This window comes from Pagrus pagrus (assembly GCF_965226575.1).
Source record: "Pagrus pagrus genome assembly, chromosome: 13".
Lineage (NCBI taxonomy): Eukaryota > Metazoa > Chordata > Actinopteri > Spariformes > Sparidae > Pagrus > Pagrus pagrus.
The window spans coordinates 23,569,192-23,596,664 of record NC_140197.1 but is presented as its reverse complement, the minus strand read 5'-3'; the positions used below and the strand labels follow the sequence as shown (position 1 = coordinate 23,596,664).

Below are 27,473 nucleotides of genomic sequence, written 5' to 3'. Positions count from 1 at the left end.
TGTTTTGTAAAGATCTTTTATTGAGGTACGCGGCCAACCAATGACTCTGGACTCAGGATACTTCCAAACACATCACACACACTTAACATTTTGAATCCTTAAAGGTGTGAACATGTGGTGCTACATAAAACTAGGCGCAATGCAAGATAACAGAGTGTTCACATGGGTAAAATCATAAATCCAGTTCTACTCTGATATTATTTTTCTCCAGGATGGTTGCCCCTGTGTAATTTTCAGTTTTTTCCATCTTTGATCATTTTCGACGTAAGAAACATCTGACGCACAAAAGACGAGCCATCAGCCTGAAGAGCTCCAGGGAGAGGTGGAGTGAAGTGAAGGTAAAGTACGACAGCTATCACTATGAAGGAGATACCTCAACAAAAAGGTTATTCATATGACACAAAATAAAGTGCTATTCTCGTAATTACAGGAAGATAAGCTTATTTCTCACAGTCTCTAAAGGCTTTCACATATATTGAAATGTCGACTAAAGAAGAAGAGCTAGATGTCTGGGCTCTGAAAGAAGACATGAGTTAACGTCAATCTGCGATGCATTCTGTGCTCAAACCCTACATTTTCCTCGTGTATGTATCCTCTCACTGGAACAAGATGTCTTTTATTAGAAAAGCTTCAAATGTGTTAAATAAGTTATGGATGAATCGAGTACCTACAAGAAAAAAATGCCTTCATTTAATGTCAGAACTGATCAGTCACATCAATAAAGAGAGGCCAAACAGTCAGTGGAAGATGGAGATGACAGGCTGACATTTGATCAATGATGACTCGTGCACCCATGGGTACAACTGTACCTGCATGAAGACACTGACTCATAACGGTTCAGCACTGATGTCACTCCTCTCATCGCACCTCCTCCACCCTCTGTTTCCCCATGTCCTCCTCCGAGCTGTCAGTGAAGCTCAGACTCCTTGTCATGGTCAGAAAGATCCCCATTGTGTTGTTGTTTTTTCTGGCAGACTGGCTGCGGTTTATTTCTCGCTGTTCGGGCTCCAGTGAAGTCATGTTAAAATGCCGTGCAACACTTGCAGCACCCACTGCGGCTCTTCAGTGAGTCTGTGGAGACACCAAGCCTTTTATGCCTGCCAAGCTCCTTTATGTGAAAACAGGAGAACGGCTCCTGCCACTTGTGACTGTTACACTTGATTCACGCTAAGGACCTATCTGCTGGGTTTTCCTCGAGAGACTTTTTAGTTTTATCTCCCTTTTTTATTTCTCCTGCTTCATCTTGATTTAAAACAGTAAGACAACAAAACAAAGACCCTCACTGAGATACATTACACATAAATGTATTCCTGGAACTTGAAGTTTCTGTCTTGTAGAGAGTTGTTTTACAAAAAGTCTTGAGTTGATCTTTCTGTGGAGTCCACCATGACTGATTTATGCTCCCTTACCATTTTTTTGTACCGTATTTCATTCTTATTTTATACTGAAAAAGTCAGAAAAAGAGTTTCCTGTGAAAAGATCCTCAGAGGCTCCAATTTTGCTTTGAAAATCTTCTCCTTTCTGCTCTCTCAAGTTGGCGAGTGCCATTATAGCTCAGCTTGACACTGCTGAGGATTTTCAAATCGTGTGCCCTCCTTTCATCTCCGGTCTGCCTGAGTGGCAGAAGCTTTCTCTGGCTGGTAGTGGTTGTCCTCGGTGAGTGCTTCATTTCGTGTCCCAGTCTACATAAAGCTGATATCGGTCCCTAGGCCAAGGACCCTGACATGAGCAGATAGGGATGAGACATACGGAGTGGGTAGAAACAAGAAAAGGACGCTGACAGAAGCATCATGTTCCCAGTACAGGACTCAGCCTCCTCCCACGTTGGTAGACGTCTTATTGACGCAGAAAAACTAAACGTGAACTGGCATCCAGCAAGCATATTTAAAGCATTTATGACTTGTGCTCACTTTGTCTAACTAAACATTGACTTTTGTATTGCAAAGATAAACCTACAGCAATGCTGGCCTGCTGACAAACAGTTCCTTTCTAAGAGCAGGATTACTGCGTGACTGTCCACTCTATTAAATACTCTATTGAAGACAGTAAACCAATTCAACCTGAACAGGCTGTGGTTCCAGCTCTCTGCAGAAATATTTGTTTTTCATCCAGTTTATGTGTTTGGCTTAAGTCAGTCAGAGCTAGTCGGAGAGGCTGCGGCTGTCTTTGTGCCGAGGGGGGGGAAGGGGATAGTCTGAAGATGGGTGTGTCCCAGGGGGAAGTAGAAGTGGAGGGAAGGTGATGTTCAAACAGAGGCTCAGATCTCCTCTATGGAGTCAGCTGGGACCAGCCCTCTCTTCTTCCCACTGCTCAGCTTCAGATACGTCTCGCCGTCTTCGAGCTTCCCCACACAGATCTGAAAGGAGGAGAGGGAAACTGAGTTGCTCTGTTTACTGTAGAGATACTGGAATATACGACCAGATAAACCTAAATTTAAAGAATTGGACACTTTAATATATATATATATATATATGTATATCCGCTCGGCAGAAAATTATGCAACCGAGTATCATAATCTATCTCTTATTATATGTCTGTGAATATAAAAGGCTAGAGCAATGATTTTAGATTTTGGCATTGAAATTAATATTTGGCATTGAAAACAAAACCTGGACTGAAAAAGGAAACACTGGCATTGAAACACTTAATTTTGTAAATAGTTTTATTGGCACTAAAACATTTTTCAGTGCTAAAACAGGTCCTCTAAATGCGACACGTAGCGATGTTCAGTTTTTTCTTCTTGTTGTTGTCTTTTTTTAATGTTTTGTTTGCTGTCGCGATTTTTATTTTACGACGCCAGAATATAAAATCACTGTTTCAGCCCCACATGAATGAACATTGGCAACAGAATGAATGAACATGCTGGCAGTTACAACTAGTTGACAGCAGTTATTGGACATAATTTTAGGCTAAGCATAGCTTCATTAATTTTGGATGTTAGAAAATGGTAAATGTTTAAAAAAACAAACATCTGGCTCATTCATTTGGATTTAAAAATACTATATTTTTTATAACATAACCCGTTATTTTAAGTTCCTCAGAGGGATTTTGTCTCAAGTGATGTTTTCATTCATCTGTGTATTTTCTTGCTGACAGAAAACCTGTAGATCACGAGCCTTATACTGTCGACACTCAGACACAGAGATCATTTCAGCGCCAGTCCTTTGATCGTGACCTGCCCAGGATGTACCTGGACTCTTACCCAGTGTTTGCTAGGATAGTTTCCAGCCCCCTGCAGCTCTGCACAGGGAAGTCAGAACCATAGATAGATCTAACTGTGTCATCACCAACTAAACAAGGCGATGAATGATTTCAGTGCAGTTTAGGAAATAAACATAAATTGCTCGAAAAAAACTAGCAAAATAGAAAGAAATAGTGGATATTGGTGTACCTGGGATTCCCTCACAGCCATGTGTCCTCTTTCTCGGTTACCAGAGAAACCCTGGACGACTCGCCACACTCTCTCTCCCGGACGGACCCTCTGCACGAAGTTGGCAGGAAAGAAGCCGACTTTATCACCACTCTTGCCCTAAAAAACACAGGAGGACAGAACACTCAGTCAGCATTTTAAATACACTGTATCTGGGTGACAACAACCTCGAAAGCAATCATTTGCACGTGAACTGTGTTTACCTACAACAGCTTTCAAGAATTATTGTTCTTGAAGGCTGGTCATGTGTTTCTATGGGCTGCTGATAGATAATCCAGACTCCAGACTGGCTGAACATCTCTGAACTCATTGAAATGCTTCAGCGTTGTCAGCCTCTGTTATGCTATTAGAAAACGAGAGGCATTTTTGTTGCCATCAGTTTTCTCCATTCTGAATAGTGATGGGAAATTACAAACAAAGTGAAACAGACGGCAACACACTTCCTCGCAGAATCATAAAGGTCTTTTTAAAGTGTCAAAAGAAGCAGACGGCTCAGTCGCCAGAATGAAATGTTGGCGTTGTGCATGACAAGTACATTTCATTAGTATGTTTCATGTGTATCATATCAACTTTTCTATGTGTCATTACGTTCAGATTACTTGTATATGGGCTGACTTTCTTGTCACGAGGGGGAGCGTTTCAAAGGACAGAACTACTGGATATTTTCAGCTGCATTAGTGGCAACAAAACCAGATGTTTTTAACGAGATGTTGCAACAATCTCCTAGCTTATTTGCGACGGCAGAACCAGGTAAGCCAACACACGATCTTCTCCTACCCTGACCAAGTGGCTTTTGTGCCTAAGCGTCATCAGAACATAAGCACAGTGTTGTCGCAAAATAAAACTCAACATCGAGAACTGTAAAGCTTCAACATATCCGTGGTTTGCAGAAATATACTTCGCCAATGTTTATTCTGGTGATTATGTTGCTTAAAACAACAAGGCATTCAAATTACACTACTGAGGGCTGTAACAGTTTTTAAATGCAAACAAGGAATTGCTTCATCGTAATGGAGAAAACAGATGATGTTTGATTGATCTTACTATGCAGCGTATTTCACTGTTTATCCCCCTCTACCTCAGGTGTTGAAGTGTTTACTGAGGTGACTCACAAGCAATACATTATTAATGAACAGATGACTCACAAAGTATACATAATATTTAAAGGTTTCTCGGCGCAGCAGAGATGATTTAAAGTGTTTAATGACTGCTGCTTCACTTCAGGCTACGCGAGTGCTCGTAAACACCAATCCACGAGATAAACACTCTGCTCTTCAGTTAAGTCTGGGTGCATCTTCCTTTTTCTGTGACACGAACACAAACACACCCAGATGCACATTAATTTCCATCGGGAGGGAGTGAAGCTCATTACTGACTCAATAAAGACCTCTTTGAGGTTGCAACACTAGTCAAATTCATTATGTTAAACTCTCTGTAATTTTCAGGGGAAATTATGAGCTATTTCTGTCTGTGGCTGCCTGCATGTTTATGACAAGCAAAAGTGGAGCAGGTGTTCTTTGTTAAAGGCTTGATTTAAAGTCTGGAATTAACACACGCGCACGAGAAATGTACGCACGCATATTTCAAATACACATTATGCGCTGAAGAACACAAAGACACACACGTGATTTATTACCCACCTTCCACCACTCTTCATTAGAGTCATCAGTGACCTGCACCCGATCACCGGGACTAGAGGAGATACGACAAGAAAGAGGATGTTAAAAAAAAAAAAGGAGGCATGAAAGGAGAGGTGATGGAGGTGGGGAGATGAGTGAGGGTAAGAGGGTGAGAGCGAGAGGAGAGGGGGAAAAAAGGAGTTAAGCTCGAGCATAAAAGACAACATTATCAAACTCCCACAGAAAGCTGTTGTGGCCACAGATACAAAGCTGTGGAGGTTAAAATGTGAATCAGTCTTTGTGTCCCTGTGCAGACGTGACGGAGCAGCCGACACCGGAGTCACGAGGTCTACATCAAGTACGACTCCGTAGCGCCTCTCTGCAGTAGTGAAGCCCTGACCTGATCTGCAGCCAACCTGGCCTGCATGCTAATGATGCTACCAGTTTTTGATGAGAATTTTAAACACACACACACGCACACACATACACACATACATACACACGCAGTGTACCGCCTGTCCCAGATACACAGGGAGAAACTGCTGTCCCAATTGCACTCTGTACATTGTGTCTCCTGGGTGTCTGCGCTCACTACTGCCCTATATGATCACACACACACTAGTTTGCACACACTTACATAAACTTACCAACTAGGATGAGACCCATATATCTCAACAGAGTGGCTATTTATTAAATATGAGGCAATTATCCCGCGCACAGAGGTTTCTCCCAGCAGCACAGCTACTTAAATGACCAACTTGTTGATCCTTTTTTATTTTTCTGCGGTATACGTTTGTTAACAGCAGAATTAGCCCAGGTAAAATGATGCCCGTCAGAACAGCAGCTTTGCTCAGTGTCAGAAAAATACACCTTCACAAATCGTCCAATACTGGATTGTGGGTCTGACTCAGCAAAATGTTATAATTTACATATTTTTAATGTCACTACCTTAACATTTTGACTCATATCAAATGTTCCATCAGTATTTCCTGCGTCTGTGCACCCACAATGAGGGCGTTAGAAGCAGCAGCTCCAGACGACAGCGTGAGAGCTTGGATTTATGCATTTTCTTTGAGTGAAAAGGAAAGCTGTTAAAAAAGGTCCAGTGTGTAGGACGTAGGGTCAGACATTGAATATATTATTGAAAAGTATGTTCTCCTTAGTGTATTAATCACCTGAAACTAAGAATTGTCTTGTTTTCATCACCTCAGCATGAGCCTTTTATATCTACAGGTGGGTGAGGTGAGGGATGTTCAGCTGATTCCAGTCTGCACCCTCACTGCTACAGTAGATGCCTCTAAATCCTACACACTGGATGTTGAACAAGTCGAGAGAGTAGAAAGTATTTAACCTTCAGCCTCTCTACTTTTGAGAGGAGCTGGAGCAGCTTGATCCTGTCAAAATATATGAAGAAAGCCAAATAAGCTAATCTTTCTCACCTTGAAGGATTTTTAAAACATATTTTCGTGTACTGTACTGTTTTTCTCTGGTCATGTAGCACCATTTTCAACTTTCTGCTCCTTACACAACCCAGTTGTTTGCAACGACCATCTTTCCAGTGTAAAAATACTTCTTGAGCAAATATTTTGACAGGTCACAGCGGGACAAGTGAAACGTTGCTGTAACCCGGGCTCAGTGAGGCAGCATGCACGATAGCAGCAGCCATTTGTAATGATATCAATTACATCTGTGTTTTCCTGCAGGTCTATTGTATCCCCACGACAACTGTACACCCAGGTGTTTTCACTGAATTCACCTGACGAGGCCTCTCTTCAGGACTGTGGTGGCATACAGTCTGTGATTGATTCACATCTCCCCCACTCTCTTGCTAGTATTGTTGCACAAGAGCCATCTTACACCTTTATCACTCTGAAACCAGTCCCTTGTTCACCTTCTCACCACTAGATACGATAGACACTCAATAGTTTAGTCTTCAAACTCAGAAATTCGGCACTCAAATATAATGACGGAGGCTAAATGTGAAGCACTGCGGGGCAAGACAAAGAGTGATGTCGAAATGCAAAGCAGATCTGATGACCTCGAGCTGTGGCTGAAAACACCTGTGTGGGTGAAGCAACATAAGTGCTCCTGTTTTCTGTAAATCTGTTAATCCTGCACTTGTAGACTTAATGCATCCACAGATTTCCATATTGTTGAATGCCTGCGACTGGCCAAATTATATTTTTTTCTTCTTTTTTCATATGAAAATCAGTAATCAGTAGTTTTTTTGCAGTCCACATTGGTCAGACCCGGTGCTTTCATTAGAACAAATGAATTGTGCGGTCACACACACAGAGCCACAGCACAGATGGTTGTTAACAGTCCCATGGATCTTCTACCTTTGAGAAAACTGTCCCCTAGCCATCATCACACACATGCACACACACATTGCCCTCATTTTACCACTCTGTCCTTCCTTTCCTCTCTTTATTCTCGTCCTCTTTCATCTTATGCAGCTCTTCCTTCTATATTTGCACTTTTCTCTCGTCGTCTGTGTCTCTCGCCCTCTTCCTCTCCCTCTCTTTGTAGAAAATCTTTAGCTCTATGCCGTCTCTCCTTACGCCCTTTCATCTCTCAGTTGTTCTGTGTCTTTATCCTCTCCCATGCTGGGAACACAGCTCAGTCGCTACTAGCTCTACGAGGGGACGGTGACGGGCTCCGAGTTTATAATTAGTCGTCCTTAAGGGCGCCCTGCCTGGCACCGTCCTCTGCAGATGGTGGGGACGTTTTAATCCTGCAGGAGCATCAAACACTGGGAGGGGGAAAAAAAAAACGCAGACAAAACACAATAGAAAAAACACAATACAAATTTTACTCACTGTAGTTCCAGGTCGTTCTGTTCCTGAGGCAGAAACTTGTAGAGCGCTACATAGGTGTGGATGGAGTGAACTTCAATGCGCTTGGGCACCTGGACGCAGGAGACACAGGGAGGGGAGGTAGTGAGGCAGAAATACATGCTTGAGGCGGAAAAAAAAAAACAATAGGTGACAGACTGCACAAGGGGATTAAAAAAAGAGGCAGTACCTTGACACTGCTGTCCTCCACAGGTATTTGAGCTTGGGTCTGAGCTTGGCTGCTGCTCTCCTCTTCCTCCATCTCCGGTTCAGGGTCAGGGGCGTCTGGAAAGAGTAAGACATTTTCTTAGGAGGTTGCCAGCGAAGCATGCGCCAACACATGTGCAGTCGGGCATATAATTCTTCACAACCAGACACAGTAAATCTCTCTCACACACGGACAGACATGCACAGGTAAACACAACTTACGCATGGACACACATAGGCATGGACACACACAGCACATATGCATATCCACATAGACACACAGCAGTGTTTACCCCCTGTCTCCTGAGTTATCTCTTCCTCCATGCTGCACTGTCTCTGCTGACTCTCCTCACCTCCCTCCCCCTTATCAAAGAAGGAAGAAAATAAAATGTTAGCACCAGGACGTTAAAACTGGATGTATAATAAAGTAAAACCTTTTTCTGCTCTTAATTATTCATACTGCTCACCGCACAGATCGGTAGTTATCAGTTTTGTAAAAGGACCTGGATAGTTTTTGATCTAACAGTATATGGGTCATGTTTTAAAAAAAAGTTAGGGGGACTTGCACACAGTTTGTGGGTCAACTACATGTTTAATGAGAGGGACGCAGAGACAAGCATCATCCATTATGCTCCTCATGGATGATACCCCAGTGATCAATTATAAAACTTTGCAAAGTTCGTTGAAGTAGGGGACTTTTTAAAGGGAAAGGAAGCCAAGAAATAGTCGGACACGCAACCCCATAGAACATGTTTTTGTACATATAAAAAAAACAAGATACAATGTGCAGATTACATAGCTTTAGGGTGCTGGTATGCAGATTTTTGTGACCTTTGGAAAGGGGCCAGGCTGACTGTTTCCCCCTGTTTCCAGTCTTTACAGAGTTACAGAAGAGAGAATACGACAGATGGACCGACAATCAAAGTCGTTTTTGTTAAGTTGCACGCACAGAGAGATGGTGGCCTCGGTGCCTGAGATGTAGGTTTAAAACTAATTTTTTTAAAAAGTTAAACAATTTCTTCAGTAAGCTTTAATGTTGTCTCGCCAGTTCTAAGCGATGATTTGTAAGAACTCTACAAAATACTGCAGATTTATGAACGAGGGAGCATCGTGTAGTTCTGCAAATGTCTACGTTCTCAGTACTTCACCAGTTAGTTGTCTCAATGATCAACATCTTAAAAACTTTGCAGACGTCTCCAACTGTCACTACCCCCCAGCCACTGGGTGATGGTGTCATACCAGGCTGCGTGTTGGCGACTCTGACAAACTGCCAAAACTGGAGCGGCTCATCTGTGCCAAGGACGTCCCGTAGCGCAAGGCGGCATAAACAGGGTCTACACGCATCCTCGCAGCCTCTGAAAACCACACACAAACTTTCATAAAACTCATGCACGCACACACTTATAGTTACTTTATTTACAACTACACATTAAATTAAATTATTCACGGAAAGACACAGCTCCACACACACGCTGAGATTACACTGTACATCATTATTATTGTGCCTGTGCCAATCTGGAGGAACCAGAGGGTCTAAATATAACTGTAGTAACGCAAGTCAGTCCCGGACCAAAGTGACCCACTTTAGATCTGAGAGAGGACAGCAGCCAAAACTTAAGGAGACATCAAGACATTCCAATAAATCTACGCACTTTGGTTTATTTATACATTTACTTATTGGCAGGAGATGTGTCTTGGTTTTAATAGCCGTAATATATCTGGAGCTGCGATTGAGAAGAAAGGGAATGAGATATGAGATTTAAAATATGGAAATCCTCAGAAAGCCCTCATTGCTGCATTTCAAGTAGACGACAGCGCTCGGTGCTATCGCAGGCGTTCTGAAGTTAGGAATTAGATTTTCTGCAACACGAGTCGAATGAGGGGCAGAATGATTTTTTCTGCAGGGTCACATGTGCTGTGTGTGTGTGTGTGTGTGGTTTCATATTGAAGTGATTGCCTCCCTGCTCTTGTCAGATGTATGAAAAATTCAACAGGAATACTAAAAACAGAAATTATGCAGCAGGAATGTCTTTATTTTGACTGATGTTAGCATTCAAAGGGGATCGAGTTCATTTATGCTTTAAATTCATTGCAGCAGGTTTATTGACGGAGGTATTTCTGCAAAAAGGATTTTATTGCCGGGGAAGAGAGTCAACAAATGGTGTTCAGAGACACATACAGCCTCTTCTCTGTACGAATAATTATGTTTTTATTTATCGCTAACCTTCAGCTTTCTGTTCAGTACAGAGAGAAGAATCCTACATGTGATGTGGCTTCATATCTGTCGTATTTATCAACCTTACAGCCACAGCTCCTTCTTTAACCTTAAATTTATCCTAACACCTAAATACGTCTGATGAATTATTGCCTAAAGAAAATATTGAAAATGTTGAAAAATGTGAGAAATCTGTTAATAAACAGCTTCTGAAAGGGCGACGTTACAACGCTCACACTCACTTCCATAGTTTTTTGTGTAATCCTGCCGACAAACCGACCTACCAACCAACAAACAGACCCGGGTTAAGAAGATCAGCTCCTTCACGGAGGTAATTAACAGCTTCAGATTAGCCCCACCCACTTCTGGTTCAAAGCCCTGCCCAACATACAGATAATGGTGCACTTGCTCATCCCTATCGTCATTAGATTTTAATTGTCTTTGTGAAATTGCAACTTAGAGCATTAACTGTTATGCACTTCACTCCTGCAGCAATTAAGACTCTCAGCCTCATAATTGAGCTTTAATATGAGACAATAAAACAGTTTGCCAAAAGGCAGGACGGGAAATTACACTCTGCAATGAATCCATCATAAAAATTGCCATCTAATATTAATATGCATAAACATGAGCTCAGAGCTTTAGCAAGCCTTTTGTTGACAATAATTACGAGGACACTTTGCAACGTGTGATTGTGAGTTTGGCAGGTTGCAATCTCAGCCGGCCCTGGCAGAGTCCCAGGCATCATGGAGCTGTAGGTCAATTAGATTGTAGCGTAGATTCACGGATAGAACAAGAAAGTGACAGCATGAGGCGCTAACCCTGATTCAGCGAGGCGCGCGATATGTGAGATGAAAGACTGTTTTACCTGCACATCGAAAGGCACGGCAAAAAAAGGGAACAGGCTCCCATTCAGAGAGGAAGGAAGAACAAATTCAGGTACTTTTAGGCCAGTGGGTCCAAAAACAGTCTTTGCTCATACCGCTGTGTTTTAGCCTTGAGCAGCTTTACTCAGCAGTGAGACAATAAAGTGACATGAAAATGTGAGATTTGTTTGTGTCCATAATTGTAAAGCATTATGTCAAAATGTTTCCAAACATTTCCTGTATGAAATATAGATGGATGTGAGAGCTAGTTAGGACTCATCAGAAAACAGGCAGCCTGAATGTTTATCAAGCTTTAAACATGCGAGCTGTGGTGCCAGATAATAAATTCATACCCTGCATCAGTCCAAGGATATACAGAATAATTCATAAACAGATATTAAAACATAAACATTAGAACTTATAAATATTTATCCACATACTTTCAGGGTCCAGACCGTCCGTCAGCCTCCAAGAGAAGCTGAATTTGTTCTTCCTCTTTATAATTTTCCACTTCACGCTCCTTCGGTTGTCAGGTGAGATGGAGACACTTCTGCTTTTATTACAGTGCACGCACAAGCACACACAAAATCCAGAAAGAAACCAAAAGACTAGACAAGAGCAACATCGCACACAACAAAAAGCACACGGGAAGCATACGTAACAATGCACTCACTCATCAACACACACACACACACATGGACGCTCGTGTTCGCTCACCTTGGCTTGGTTGCACTTCCTTGACGACAGACAATTGGTCATTGACGAGCATCGGCGAGCTGAAGTTTCGCTTGAACGCTCCAGACTAATGGAGGAGAGCAGAGAGCAGAGTTTTTTCAGTTTCCATTACTTCATGTTTAGAGGCCGAGCTGATGAGAAACTGTCTCCATGTGGGGATTTTAGGACATTAATGGAGTAACTTGAGAAATTAGTGAATCAGAAACACATCAGGACACGCTGACAGACCGGTGAGGCCACACGAGCTGCAGTCAAAGAGCTCATTTTGACATTCAACTCACAAACTGAAGCAAATTGTTAGCTCCCTTTTCTGCTAATTGTGAAAAATGAATTCACTCAGTTGTTACGTCACTTGTGTAAAACATGGCTCACGCACAGGCACGGACATGTGATTCTGTGTGTGTGTCCACACGATCGCAATTTCACGCTGTATTTGGCACAGTTAGTGTTTTAGCTGAGATATCGGTTTGTCTTCGCCCTGACTTGCAAATGAGCCGCTCACTTTGTCAGACCATGTTGAAGGGAGAAAACACTGCGGATCAAACCTGATAAGTGAAGCCTTGATGCTCAGGTACAGGTCTGGTGATATTTTATCTCTCGCTGCCCTCATCATTACCCTAACTCCCCATCTCCTTGTCTTTGTGCCCCTCTTTCAAGCTGCATCGAGAGGTTTTTTAACACAGTGCTCTTAAAATTTTGCAAGTGGCTCTCAGAAGGTCTCGCCTCTTGCTGCATGCTAATGTCCTCTGGCTTACACTAGAGGATAGACACAAAATCTCTGTCTGAATCACCCCCAATTTACCGCCGGTTGCATTATACTCACAGTCGACCATTGTCCTTCACCCAGTGTCCAAATTACAAATGCTGGATCTTTGCGTGTCTGAAATCGTAATTTTTCTCTCACTATTGATTATCTGCATGTTAATCATTACAAGTTAGTGAATAACTACAAAGCCATTAGGATCAACTTCCACAGCAGCACTTGAGTGGAAGCAGTATCCTGCCCTTTACCATAAGCATCTATGTTTCGTTGGCATTTTAACTGACACTGCACGTATGGCTGGTATATTAAGTCTGAGTCTGCCTTCAGGGCAAGAGTGCTCCAGCGCCTCTGTGTCGACGCTGTGTGCAGTGATGTAGTGTTAACAAATCTGAAGCAGTGAGTTCATATACCTGCACGACACGTCCCTGACTGATATGAAACATTATTATTGAACATTTTGCATTTCATTCAGCTGCTTGAAACTTTCAGTTCAGATCAAATTAATTTCCAAGTGCAGGTAAAATTCAGAGTGACCCAGCAACCCAACCAGTCCAGATTTATGGGGAAATTACCATGGCAACAGTGTGTCTACTAATCAAATTGTGATTGCAAGCAAACTGTTGTTATTGCTGGTGTTTTTATAATGTGGCTATTAAAAATGTCTGGGGCAAATCAGAGTAACGGGAGGTCAGACTGGCTCGACATTCGGTCTCAAAATACTCAACATTGTGTCGTCTCCCTTTTTTTATGTCTTCGACTTTGTCTGCAGCAAAAGTTGGGGATTTTCACATATGAATGAATGTCTGTTGCATACTTGTCAAATAAGTTAACAAAATGCTAATCAAGCCTATCCCTGCCAGATGAACCCCTCTATATCTCACAGAAAGAAAGAGATTTTAAATCTGGAGTACGTGGCGAGCAGCGATTGGTTTGCCTGAACTGCCTTGGGGGAGCAACGGAGTACGCTACAGCTAATAGGAGCATGGTGGAGCCCATGACGTCACAAGCACATACCCTGTTCATTCTTATAAAAGCTGTCCTTTAAAAGTGACGCCTGAAGCCAAAAAAACCCTTCACGCTATGAAGAAATGACCCGGAGGAGTGAATACCAGAGAATTCAAAATGTTATCGGACTGAATGTATCCAATTCTCATAATGACATGAGTCATTTCGCAGAGGTTGTGATGCTCAACAAAATGTTCGGTCGTTTTGCAGTGGCTTCTTTCATGACGTAAGTGCATGGTTTGCCACAATGTCAAATACACTTCAAAGCCCAGCACACATCCTGGGGGCTTGGGGAGCAGTTGGAAGCGAGGAAACCAGGAATTAACTGCTTTATGCCTGAATTTATGACCCCTAAAATGGCATATTTGTGTCTTTTTTTACTCCAGTTTTTGTACATGTTAAACAAACAAGGTTAGAGGAGCTTATTTGCAGATTTAGTTACCTTAAACAGTGTCGGACTCTGTGGTAAACTAAGCTAAGCTTGGTGTTGGACGATTCCTTTCAATATATTTCTTTCTTTCTATGTATAAATCAGATTTAGGGCATAAACTGAATATATTCCTGGAAAGCTTTTTGCAACTGGGCACTCAATGGTAGAAATTCTTCACCAGAAACTGTAAGTGTAAGTTTCCAATTACCGGTGGAAGAGCTGATTAGTTAAAACCCTCCCTGGCTGGACAGTCAAAGGCAGAAACTTCACAAACAGGAAATCTCAGCAGCAAAAAACAACGAGGATGTCTCCAAATTTAACAAAAAAAAGAGACAGAAGGGTAACCAAACATTTTACATAAGTGCAACATCAAATTCTGAGAGTGTATTCGCACCTTCCCATGACACGGCTGCTGCGACAGCTCTGAGGTGCACCACAGGTGAGCTGCCATCTTGCACGTTTTACACCGCAGAGCCTGTTTGGAGTTTCCTGCAGAGAGGAACAGAGACGAGAGAATGAGGGCAGATGACACAGACATGGAGGCAGCCACAAAAAGAAACACAGCAGGAAGCAGCTCTGCAACAGGCAGAAAGAGCCGACGAGCCAAAGTGGCCTTCAGATCATATGAGCTGGTGTCTCTCTGCTCACTTAGAGAGGGTAATCAAGAGCTGTCCCAGGTTTATCAAGCTGGTGCTGCTCACAGTGCTGACAATAACAGCTTCATAATCAACAGCTCCTCTTCCAAGATCACCTGCAGAGATTGGAAACCAGCTGGAGATATTTCAACCATAATCGATTTGGCATTGAGTCGTCTTGTTTTTTCATCTTTGTTTTCAAGTGATTCTGTGTTAAGAAAACTCTTCTTATTGAGATGTTTTCTCCTTGCTTGTTAGGTTACGAGAAATCTTCTGTTGTTTTTTTGCTTTTTTACGATTAAGGGTCTCTTTTTTATCTTACAAACCAAAGATTAATAGATTTGTTGTAGAAGGGACACGTGGACAGCTCTGTTCAGGAGCAGAAACAACAATCAAAATAATTGGATGGCTCGGTACAAATACCCCACTGCTTTTACTTTGAAGGCAAAATGAATTCTGCTCAATCAGCTTAATAAGGAGACAGAAGCTGGACTGTGTCTGGGGACTGCAGAGGAGCGCAGATACAGCGAGGTGATGCATTACATAAATAAACCCACACTGCATGCAGAAAACCAGCACGGATGCAAACGCAGAGGAGCAGGTTGGGGTCTGTAATCAATCATAGCGACAGGAAGTAGATTTAGCAGAAGTACTAGCAGTGGCTAGTAGTTCAAGCAAGCAAATTAGGGATAAAAAGCACTCACACATCTGAAGCACATCAATCCCTGTTAATAATCCAATGTTTTTTTCACAGCTATAAGCACTGAGAGCTGCTTTGAAGACATGACGAAGTCCACTTAGTGAAAGGATTAGCCAGTGAAGTCAGGTGTTTTTTCTTTGAAACAAGTGGCTCTATTATGTTCCTGCTACAATGCTTTCAAAAGGAGGACATTATGAGAGATATATTTGCTCTCTGGTACAGTTAGATGACATGATTTAAAACCACTCTCACACTTGCACAACAAAATTGGGTCTACAACCAGCAGTTGGTTAGCTTTGCCTATCAAAAAGGCTGAAAACAGGCAGAAAAAGCTAGTCAAAAGTAACAAAACCTGCCAACCAGCACTTCTTAATCTTACTATCTTAAATGTGTTATCTTGTTGGTGTAATCTGTTCAAGAGCAGTGTTAGAGCTAAGCTAAGATAACCACCTGCTGGCTTATATTTAACTGGCAAATACGTGAGTGGTATCCATCTTTTCATCCGCCAGAAAGCCAATAAGTGTATTTCCAAAAATGTCAAACTTTTGCCTGAAGGAGTTGTAGACTCCTAAATCCTGCCCAGGTGATAACATATTGTCCCAACATAACAATTTAAAAGGAGACCTGTTATACATTTTCATTTTTTCCCCTGTGTTTTATATATGCCATATCTTGTGCATGTAAAAGATCTTGAAAGTTAAAAAGGGGCCTTAAAGAGACAGGAGCTAAAACAGAGCACAATAGGTGATGTTCTCTCCATTAAATGTTCGCCAGTCTGCACTAGATTGAAGGCCACATAAACAAAGAGAAGGAGGCCAGCAAAGTGCAGCTGAAAAAAAAGGAAAGATAATACAGGTAGTAGATTGAACACCTTACCCACGATCATGTGTTTGCAGTGCTGGCAGTTGGTGGGCTTGCGAAAGACATGGTCCTGGAAACAGTGGTTAATCTGAGGTCGGGGAGGCTTGATGGGCAGCGATGGGGAAAGGCTGAGAGAGGGGGAGTGGGAGGCGATGGAGGGGTTGGGGCTCAGGGACGGCGAAATGGACGGCGAGCGGTCGCCGCCGAGAGGAGAGCCAGGCATCAGCGGAGGAGAAGGAGGCGGCGGGTCAGTGATGAAATCCGGGGGCAGGCGGGCGTCGCTGTAGGACCTTTGGAAGAAGTTCTCCACGCTTTTGCTGCGCATGATGGTCTTGAATGACAGCGAGCGCTTTAGTCTCTGGAGCTGCACACACACATTGACAGAGACGAAGGGAAAGGCGTTACACTCAGTATAAACACAAGATAAGCAGAACGCTGCGGCACATTCGCGAGCAATAACAAATGTCCAGCACGCCCTCAGGACAGCACAGGCAATATCCCGGCATCCATAAACACAACACTCCGCTCCGATCCGTACACCATGGGGAGCGAGGGTGACTCATGAAATGCAATATCACCTCATAAGGAAAGAGCACATTAATAGCAAAGCTATCTGTATGTACCCTTCAGTGAGACCAAGCACATCCTGCACACAGTCTCACTCAACAAGGCAGCTTGTGCGTTTGGCCCATGGTTAAACAAGATAAGCTTTTTCTCTTTGAAAACACCCACGGCCATACATTAAAGACTGCCGTTTGTCGTAGTGGCAGGCGGGCTGTTTCGACCGAAACAGTTTGCACAGCGTGATCGTTTATCAGCAGCCTATCTTCAGGAGACTGATGGATGCCTCCTCGGGGCCAAACTCACACGCCTACGATATAAAACAATATCAAATTGAATGCTGGCTCTCTCATGTTTATGGACGTAACCAGCCGCGCTCGTATCTTGAAAGCTGTATCCACCAAAGGGCCTTAAAGAATTGATGGTTGCTGCATTTCAAAAGCCAAACAGGCTACAAAACGTGAACATCAGCAGCTGTCACGCCTCTAAGCTCCGCTCTCTGCAGCCATCTACCATTGATTGGCTAGATAAATGCATGTTTCCTGACATTTCCCTCCGGCTCTGTGTACAGATGATGATGCCAGTTTCCCGGGGGACAGGCGGCCATTTGTTACCCTGACATGCAGTGGCAGCGGGAGAGCAGTGTGAGGGCGTGGTCGTGTCGCAGGGGAAGAATGGATCAACAGAGACAGACATGCAGACAGATAATCAGTAGGCCACAGACACACCGTGTGCACTCGCTCTGTCTGTCTGCCTGTCTGCCTGTCTGCGCTCGCTCGCTCTGCTCAGCGCCAAACATAATCACTTTACAGGGACATGCTGTTTACAGCTCCGCGCGTCTGGGAATAAGATATGAAAACAGTTTGTCTATTTGAGTTTGTGCGCGTGTGTGTGCGTCTTTGTGAGAGACGCGTGGAGTGAGAGATCGGGAAACAAAAGTCTTTGTGTGTAACTGAGAGCAGGTTTGCTGAGTCCATATGCTTCCTGTTAATCTCTATTATGAATCTCATTTCATCAGATTACTCTGATGAAGACAAACTAATGCAGACCGATACATTAGATTATTACTGTAGCTTACAGTGCACAGAGTAGTGTTTGGTCTATTGAACCTTATAAAGGATTTATAAGTTGAAACTGTGTAAATGATACGAACAAGGTGAGAAAATATAATAATATATAATCTGACTTCATTTATAGCTACGGTAGTTAACATTAAAGGTGCTGCTGCTTGCAGGGAGCGTGTCTTCAGTGCTGGCTCCAGATGTTTTGGATAAGTGGACTGGATGAGGTTGTGGTGTGTCTGTTTTTTCAGACACATCCACACAACACACTATAGTTACATTAGGTACTATATTGCAGACTTCCTGGGCCCAGAGATCCTTTATACCTTCCAGTATAGCTCTGTTAAACAAGTATTTGTGATATGAGGCATGTGTCACTTGTATTTTGAGGTACTTAATTCTTTACTGTTGGTGATGGTGCTGTGGAGCACTTTGTTCCTAAATATCTGCCCTTGATTGTAATGTATTTGCCATAGGCACAAAGGCAATTTCTGAAACTCCTGTCACAACATCCCGATTTAACAGGCCCCAACAAACGGCACAAAGATTAGGGTCCATCTGTAGCTGTTCTGGAGTCCACTTACAGATTTAGGGTTGCACTTCTACAACGCTGTCGGACTAACGATGTGCACATGAAGTATTCAACACAGTATGACCTCTTTATTCTATGCACTCTTCTTACTTGTCAAAACCTGCTTCTTAAATTACCAACAATGAAGTCGACAGTTCTGTCTCAGTGTGTGTTGTGCTAGTAGCAGGTAATGAATCATCGAGCTGCAAGCCTCAAGCAGAGATGGAGCAGGCTTCTTTCTAAAACCACACCGCCACATTTCAAACTACTCTTTAGCCTAAAATGACGCAGACTTAAGACTTTTTTCACACTCCTTAACGTCCTCGGACATTGATGTGTGAATTTGCCGTGCTTCACCTTAAATATGAACATCTACCGTTTTATGACAACCGTTGAACTTCAAAGCCTGTTACCTCTTAATGAGTAATGGTGGAGAGCATTTATGTGAACGGTACAATGCTTTGACACGTGCTTTGTGTGCACAGTCTGGAGCTGAGCTATCTCAATCAGACCAGATGAGTGCTGGCACAATAGCTCCAGCTCAAGCACACGTCTCAATTACAGCTAATCTAATCGTCTGTCAGTGCGTGAGCCTAAAAAGCACTCCCATTTGCTTCCATTTGAACATTAGCGGAGAGCGTCATACTTCTGAATCCGAGCCAGTGTGATACCACGTTCGATTCGGATCATCAATACACGCAGTCTACGTTCATGTGTGTGAATTTCTCAGGGTGATCCGAGCTTTGCTGCAGGTTGTGATGTATGATCTGGTCCTTTATGTATTATTGATCCCCTGCAATTTCATGACAATGCCTGTCAAATGAAGAGGAAACTGTTTTAGTCTACTTTCATTTCTTCCTGAGAAGTATAACAAAAAGCCTGTCAACTGCAGACAAAAAATCCTTCTCCTAAAAGAAACATTTGGGTTTGCCGCTGCACTCTCTCGACAAATTATTCATATAATTCACAAATGACTCAAAGTGCCATGCAAAATGCATAACGGTGCCCAGATTTACACCTGCGCAGTCAATTTTCTTCAAGCAGCAGCCATCACTGCTGCAGACTTTCATCGAGCCATCTCAGCCGACCTGTAAAAGCCCATAATTCTCACATCTTCGATCCATATAACCCCCAAGTCATACACATGTAGGCAACATAAATGTCCCAAAATCAATGCTCCATAGAGGGACGGCAGGGTTTGAGCAGACATAATTCAACTATAAAGCTTTCATTTCATCCGATATGTGGCTCTTCTTCCCTCCATCAGAATTTAATGGTGCAACATATATGGGATGCTCCAATCTGTCTAGAGGTCACAAAGACTGAGCAACAAAGGCTCAGTCCCACTGGGAAAGTGACCATAAATAAAGCTTGTGGCTCTAATATGATTTACTGTGGACTATCTTAAGTGGATCACCCACTAGAAAACATTTCAAATAGAGCAGCTTAACTTGTAACTTTAGCCGTGAAGGCTGAAAAGGTCAAAATATATGCTGCCTAAAGCTTTACCAGTCTGGAAACTTGTGAAAAGGTCTGGTGCATCTTTCAAAAACCAACAATCAGTCACATGACTTTATGTAGAGTGGCCAAGTGTGCATAGGTGTTACAGCAAGAGAGATTTGTGCTTATTATTTTCTCCAGTTTCCTCATATTCCCACTGAATTGTGCCAAACATCTCTGTGTTGTCAGCATCAGAGGAGAAGAGGAAAAATCATAGCAGAGATTGCGGGGAGAAAAAAAAACACCACTGCTACAGATATCTGCCTCCACTCCATGGTCTTATTCACAGTATCAACACAGTGAATGAATGTGACTTTTAAATGAAATATTTTACTTTCTTAAGCCGGTAAATTACGTGTTAAAATTCTCCCAGGCCTCGTACCCTGCTTTTAAGCGTAGTCAGTCTATAAAAAAGTGTGCACAATTGGGTTTTTCTGCCAGGGTGTACGTCACAGAGTCCGACCTTGTTCCAAGGGAGGATATTTCCGACTTAAGAAGGATAACCGTGCTGTAAAAGACACAGTTCCCTGCTGATTCTAGGTCATCGGCATCACATGCGGTTACACGGGAAATGATCATCCTCAGGTACATGATATATTTAGGGATCATCGTGTGGCTTGAATTATTTTGGCAATGTAGAACTGAAATTGAACAGAGGTAAAGGGACAACCAGAAGATTTTATTAGAGGAACAAAAAATCGCAAATCCACAGGGAGAGAGTAAAAATTACACATTTCATAAAATCTCTGGGCAAAGCGTGCAAACAGCTTTGGTTATCATAACAAGGAGCGTATTCACCCGGTTTCATCTCCAACCATTTCCCCTCTTGGCTACAGTTATTATGCCCGGCAGCCCGGCAGATTCCCGCTTTGAGTGCAAGATAAGAGATACATAATCACGGGCTGTTGCCATCGCTCTCCCCTTATCGCATGTGAATGTACACACACAGAACGCATAGTCATTCATGCGCCCATACACACTTCTTCTCCCCACTCTCTCTGTGATTGTTTAATGGAGGAGAAACTCTGTGAAATAGCAGCGTGGATCGCAACAAAGTGCAATTTGGCGCCCACATTCTGCTATCCGCCCCATGCCGCTTTGCCCTGGCAACTCATCATCCAGCCATTTTCACCCAATCGCTGTTCACACACAACCCCCCCCCCCCAAGCACGACACAATGGCTGTCAGAAAACAAATCAGATACTTTGCGTCCTCTCGCCAGCGATACGCAAACACATATACTTCTAGTCTTCCAGTGTCCACCATTTCTACAGCTCACACCTTTCCCCTGGTGTCACATCAATAAACATCACAGCAGTGGAGGTGTTACATTAATTAATGAAGACCTTGGCCCACTTCAGCCTCCCTCCTCGACATACTCCCTCGCTCACGTCACTCAAATCCGTGTCACAGAGAGTGAAGTGATTGTTAATGAGACGTGGGGTGAACTTAGAAGTGGGGGTGGTTTTTCAAAGAGAACTCAGTGTTGAGCTTTGAAGTTCAGAAGTGACAGCGTCGACACCAGAGATAAGCCATGTGTAACCTGTAGATCATTAGCAGCACTTTGGTATTCACCAAGCTGGGGGAATGCAGGTGACTGCAATTAGTGCTGTCCGGTGTACACATGTGCATTATGAAACCAAACCTCTTACATAAATAAATGATAAGTCTGCCTGATCCAGTATTAAGTGTGCTGAACACACTTTCGTTCCCAAAAGTGCAGCCAGATGCCCTGTAGCATATCTGATAATCCTCTTTTTTTTGTGCGCTTCATCTTTAAACGGCTAAAGATAGACTTTCATGAGGGATCTGTTTTAGTTAGTGACTGTAGCAATAGTGCAGTCTCCAGGATAAAATGTTGTTAGTTGACGTTTAACGTTAATGTGATAACCTGACGAAGGTCTAAGGACCGAAACGTTGTTAATAAACTTTATTCGCAACCGAAGTGGACAGCGTGCGGGAGTCTTTTTCCTAAATTTTGTCGGCCCTCGGCCTTCTCCTACGCACCTGTTGACCCTAAGGTGTGCAAAAGCTGCACTCTAGTTAATGTTTCAGCATAACCACTGGAACGTTCACATTTGTTGGTGTGACCTGTTGTGCATTATGCAGGACAAAACTGTTCAAACGTAAAAAAACCTCAATATTCATGTAGAATTTAAAAAATTGCACAGCAGAGATTTGTAAAACTGTAACACAATATCATAATATCAGCACAATATGATTCACTGAAAGAGTATAGATGATGATACTGAATTATTGCCCAGCTCTAACAGCATATAATTGCATGTTCCTGCTTTATTTCCATTCAGGGACCTCTCTCTACCTCCTTCGTGGCTGCTTCCACCGTGTAGTCATGGATATTTAATAAAAATGACAATAAGAGAAGAAAACACCAACACTTGTAAAAAAAATTGCTAAAGCCATTTCACTCTGAATTAAGTTGCCACCACTCAACATGCTGTTTTCAAGTGTTAGCACAAGGCACCGGAGTGAAATAAAACAGCTGCACTTGGCCACAAACTGTAAAGTGTATTACTACTTGTCATTTAGCTTTGGAGCTGCGACAAGTTCTCATTTTCACACTGTAGGCAATGACAGTCACCTCTTATCACTCAATGGGTTGTGTGTGTGCTTAAGTGCTCCCGTCGAGGGAGGAAGACTGGGTGAAGAATCCACAGGCGACACGTGGATGAAATGTGACGGTCTCGTCACGCTGTAGGCAAGCTGACAAATGGGCCAATCGCCCACATATATGGTGAAGGTTATAATTCAAAGTCTTTATATCTCTGTGGTTCGATTGTCCTGTGTACTCATCTGGGAGAAAAAAAGTGTTTACCTGCACTTCTATCACACAAAAGCATCGACAGCCTTGACTATTCAACCGGCTCTCAACGAGGAGCGACACTACTGGCTGGTGATTGCTGCTCAGGCATCTCATCTGTTCCACCACTCACATTTCTACCACCCTTGGCAACAGACCAAAATACATTGGAGTCAGGGACAAAGTCCATGCTTCCTGTCCTCCTAATCCCCTGGCACTGTTTTCCTCTGCTCCCCGATTCCCGATATTCATCTCTACGGGAAACCTACTGCTGGTGGATTCCAAGGAGCATGTGTTATCAGAGTCGCTCCCTCTCTCCCCTTCATCCTTATCTAATTAAAAACGCCATGGACTCATGGCTACGTGTCTGATTAGTTTCCTTCAAAAATTACACCCTGTGGCTGATTTCTTTTTAATTTTACGAATGGTCTGGATTATGTGTGTAAAATAGTTACGGGTGGAATATTGTCGGTAGGATTTTCAATCTCCTAGGACCACACCTTGAAGACAAAGCAACCCAATCACCCAATAACTGTATGTTATGACAACTGTGGTTACTGTCTGGTTAGGTTGAGGAAAAAAAAGCTTGGTTCTTTATCACACACGCGGCTGAAAATTGTTCCGACGTCCTACAAAAATATCCAGTGGTGTGACGCCTACAAATATTGAAATGCCATCTTTGAACAGTGGTATCTTGCTTGGAAGTCATCTCTCTTAGCCTAACCATGTAATCTGAACATGATATGACGCATAACACAGAAATGTTAATATGTCATGTATGAAAAAGTGTCCTTGGTTTTCAGATACGTGCAGTGCCAACATTAGCCGCTGATCACGCAGAGAAATGCATCGCCAGCAAAACCATGTTTGCTATGGTTAGGCGCGCCTGCCATGTGCTCCTCTCTTGTGCTGCTTAACTCAACTTTTCCTATAAACTAATAAGCTTGTGAAAACACCGGTAATATCCGCTACACCAGGGTTTTTTCAAGGAAAGGTGTAGTTTTAGTGGGAGGAATGGAACAAGGAGTTGTTAGATGAAGAGCTGCAGGTGACAGGCTGCACACCTCCAACTTCTCAGTGAGGTAACCAACCCCTTTTCCCTCATTTATGACAACAAATCCTTTGCCAACATCTTTTCAGTGAACTCTCCCTACTCTTGTCATGTAAGTGAAATGTGACTCCTGCTACTCTGTGCTGCGACTCTGCTGCTGCACAGAGCAGATGAGTTTGTAATTGCAATGTCCGCCATCTCACTGGGTAGTGATTAAAAAAGCAAAACCGGAGCGGAGGGCAAGTAATGTAATTAGCGTATGCCGAACACACTGTAAAACTATTAACACCGACTACCGTGGCAAGACTGCTGCGTGATGCGTTGTTCGAGTAGTTTTTAGAAGTTTAAATACATGCTCTTTTGGCAACAACATGCTTTTCCAAGGCATTTTTGAAGCAGCTGCGCCTGCATATAGCGACGAGCTTCTGTGTGGTCAGGGCCTTTTTCTGGTAACTGACATTAACTTCAATATTCTCCTACAAGATTCCTTAATAGACTCCTATGGGTTGCAAAATCAAATTGACCCTCCGGTGGCACAGAGCCATTGAATCCTGAGCATTTAAAGGAAGTTCAAAAGTTGAAACAATTAACCTTTCATTTGAATATCAAACACCTATTAGCGCATGAGGGCTGAAGGTTAAAGGGAAATCTATTCTCACACAGGGCGCTGGAATCCACCCAGCGCAGCCTCAATCGATTGGGAGAGCAGAGGGCGATGAGGAACCAGGCTGGTGATTCAATGGTCAGCCCAATTAGTTTGTTGTATAAATGTTTCTGATGTGGCGAAGCCGGAGCAGCTGATGAATCATATGAATACCAATCAGTCCCGCTTGGCACCAAGTATCGGCCAATATCTCCGGCAGCAGCTGGTGAGGAGCGGGGAACTGGAGTGGACCGAGATGGACAGAGAGCGGTGATAAAATGTCTCGCAACAATGCCGACTGTTGCTTCTCACAGAGGAAATCAAATATTTAAATGAAGCGTGGAGCCAATCAGCCAGTGAAGTGTTTGACTGTGTTGGGCAGGAGTGTCACTTTGCTGCAAACATGTCCACACTACTGCATGTGTGTGTTTGTGTGTGGGCTGCGAGAGGAGGCATGAGGTGGAGACAAAGACTCGTCTGAGGGAAAGTTAGTTGGGCCCTAATGAATCAAGGGGTCTTAAAAGCCTTCCATTAAAACAGCAGACACAGAGAAAGCTTTCACAGCTCCAGCACTTGGAGGCCAGCCCTCGAGGACTTTGTTTATACCGTCATGTCAGCAAATTAAAATTAATCATACGGACACATTGTAAGGGCACTCGAGGCTCAGGCAGGAATACACTGTACAGTGAACAAATCCAGATCTTCATATCAGGCACAACATGCACATATGAAAAAATGTGGCCATTTATGCTTAATGCAATATAAAGTGTGAGTGCAGCAGAAAAAGTAGGACTGTCAGTAACACAACACATTTCTGATAAGCATTCATTGCAACCATTCTATGTAAATTCTGCTCATTTAAATGCACGGCATGAATAAATACCAAACATAAATCCTCCTTCCTGTGTGTGTTTGTGTGTGTGTGTGTGTGTGTGTGTGTGTGTGTGTGTAGAGGAAGTAGGTTTGGAGAGGCAAAGAGAGGGGGGTGGGGGGGAGACAGAGTGACATCAGACCTTACGTGTGAGGTTACACCTAGTGACGCAGTCATGATGAATACAACTGCAATTGTAAAGTGTTGTCATCGGCATTACATAAACTGGTGGAAAAATACCGCAAAAGATACTAAACTGCAGGTGAAAAACACAAAATAATCTCTGCTTTTCTTCATGACTGAGTGTCTTATTTCTTCTCTTCGGGGATATTCGAGTATGCGCTGCAGGAGAGCGCAGATAGACACGAGTGTGCTTAGTTGAAAGCTCAAAACTGTTGGTACTTGCCTTGGATGACATCGGCTGGATGGACATGGTGCTTGGAGAGCGCTGGAGCTGCGACTCGGTCTCCATCTCGTTGTTCTCAGTCATCATTGATAAGGTGATGCAGAAAGAAAAGTTTTAACTCCTCAAAATGTGTCCAGTCGTCAGGAGATCTCCAGCTTTAGCCATACAGAAGCTTGACAACGTGTGGCACATCCACATCACAGGGATTTGTGCGCGCTGCGAGGTGGACGCCTTATGGCCATTCGCTCTCCACAACACACACCAGTTGCAAGCTTATGATTAAACAGTATGTGTATGAATACACACACACACTCACACACCAGATGTTTCTGTCTCGCTCATGTCATGCAAGGACAAGCATTCAGGGAAAAGGTTGAACCTCGCGTATCGCCCCTTGATGCGCACGGGCAGCTCCAATATGGCACAATTCCGTCCGACAGTAGCCAGAAAAAAATGTTAAAAAAAATAAAAATAGATTAAATCAGCAAAACATCGATGTGAAAATATCAGCTTATGGTGCTAAGATCCAAACAAACTGTGTGCTCTGGTAGGCGCTGGTGTAAATCCAAAGCGAACTGTGCATCTCGCCACGGCACAGACTTGAATTTAAGCGCAATCTGAGGCACGCCTTCCCGTGCGTCTGAGGCGCATGATTGGGGCAATTTTTACAACTCTGCCAGGATCCATTTAGACCAAATCAGGATTCACGGTTGTGGGCGGGTGTTCATTTTGAACCCAAATATAGAACAGCTCACAATTGACAAACAGAGGGCTGATTTTCTCTCTGAGGGGATGAGAGCATGCAATAAAAGCAGGATGTTCCCTCTTCATAGTCAAAGCTGCACAGTGCACCTGTTTAATCCACTGATCTACATAAATGCAACAAGTTCCGAGGACTCATGTGATGATAATATCTGCCATTTATTAAAAATTACATTTAAGCTACTACAGATACAAGTAGACTACTTATAAAATATAAAATTTAGGTTTAAGGGGTTTAAATCACTGTACATCCACCAAAGACATTACATAAAATCGACACCACATAAAAACAACATAAGTAAAATGTCATTATTATGAATCCAGAGGAGTTAAAGTAATGAAAAATGTCGGTGGAGTATGGAGGAACCTATTTGATGAAGCTGCCGGAAGAGTCATTTTCTCCTGTAGTGGAAAAATGACCCATATGAGACGAGCTGGACTGCTTTCATCTTGAGGTTTGGAGAAAATGGCTTTCAGCCATACTTCTACTGTGTTATCGTTTATTCCTTTTCCACCTGGCCTCTGAAGCTCTGAATACAGAAGCTGAGGAAACTTAAGAGGGCTCCGTGCCAAGTTCTTGTCAACTTTTACAGACGAGCTATAGACTTCTGACAGGAAACATCACAAACTGGCATTTTCATGCACGGCCCAGAACATCACTGGTAACCATTTACAGAGCATCAGTGATATCGGAGAGGCGAGTTGTCTGCGCAGCCTGAACGCATCCCGGCAACAGTCTGTTCACCCTGCTGCCGTCTGGCAAAAGATACAGAAGTATCCGCTACCGTACCACCAGACTACAGCGCAGCTTCTTTCCTCAGGCTGTGAGACTCCTGAACTCACCACCACGAATAGTTTATTTTTCTGACTTGATTATAATAAATTAATTAGTCTGTATGATTTCAGTTTTGTGTGTGTATATAGAT

The 27,473-nt window shown here is 43.1% G+C and overlaps 1 protein-coding gene across 2 annotated transcripts; it reads right to left on the bottom strand.

Moving 5' to 3' along the window:
- LOC311268217 (SH3 and cysteine-rich domain-containing protein 2-like) lies at positions 1 to 26,391 on the bottom strand. Of its 2 annotated transcripts, XM_084371698.1 has the most exons (11): positions 25,786 to 26,391; positions 16,316 to 16,664; positions 14,499 to 14,593; positions 11,889 to 11,973; positions 9,330 to 9,445; positions 8,384 to 8,453; positions 8,074 to 8,168; positions 7,869 to 7,957; positions 5,071 to 5,122; positions 3,392 to 3,529; positions 1 to 2,356 (listed from the first exon to the last, which is right to left on the bottom strand). In XM_084371698.1, the coding sequence occupies exons 1-11, from the start codon at positions 25,870 to 25,872 to the stop codon at positions 2,258 to 2,260; spliced, it is 1,275 nt and encodes a 424-aa protein (XP_084227824.1). In that variant the 5' UTR covers positions 25,873 to 26,391; the 3' UTR covers positions 1 to 2,257. The 2 variants fall into 2 exon arrangements, with proteins under 2 accessions (XP_084227824.1, XP_084227825.1); XM_084371699.1 differs by lacking the exons at positions 8,384 to 8,453; positions 9,330 to 9,445.
- Positions 26,392 to 27,473: the final 1,082 nt, after the last annotated feature.

Coding starts and splice junctions, on each gene's coding strand:
- LOC311268217 (XM_084371698.1), bottom strand. CDS start 25,872: ATGATGACTGAGAACAACGAGATGGAGACCGAGTCGCAGCTCCAGCGC. Junction 16,665..25,785: donor TCCAGCCGATGTCATCCAAG/GCAAGTACCAAC, acceptor GTGTGTGTGCAG/CTCCAGAGACTAAAGCGCTC. Junction 2,357..3,391: donor TGGCTGTGAGGGAATCCCAG/GTACACCAATAT, acceptor TCCTCCTTTCAG/ATCTGTGTGGGGAAGCTCGA.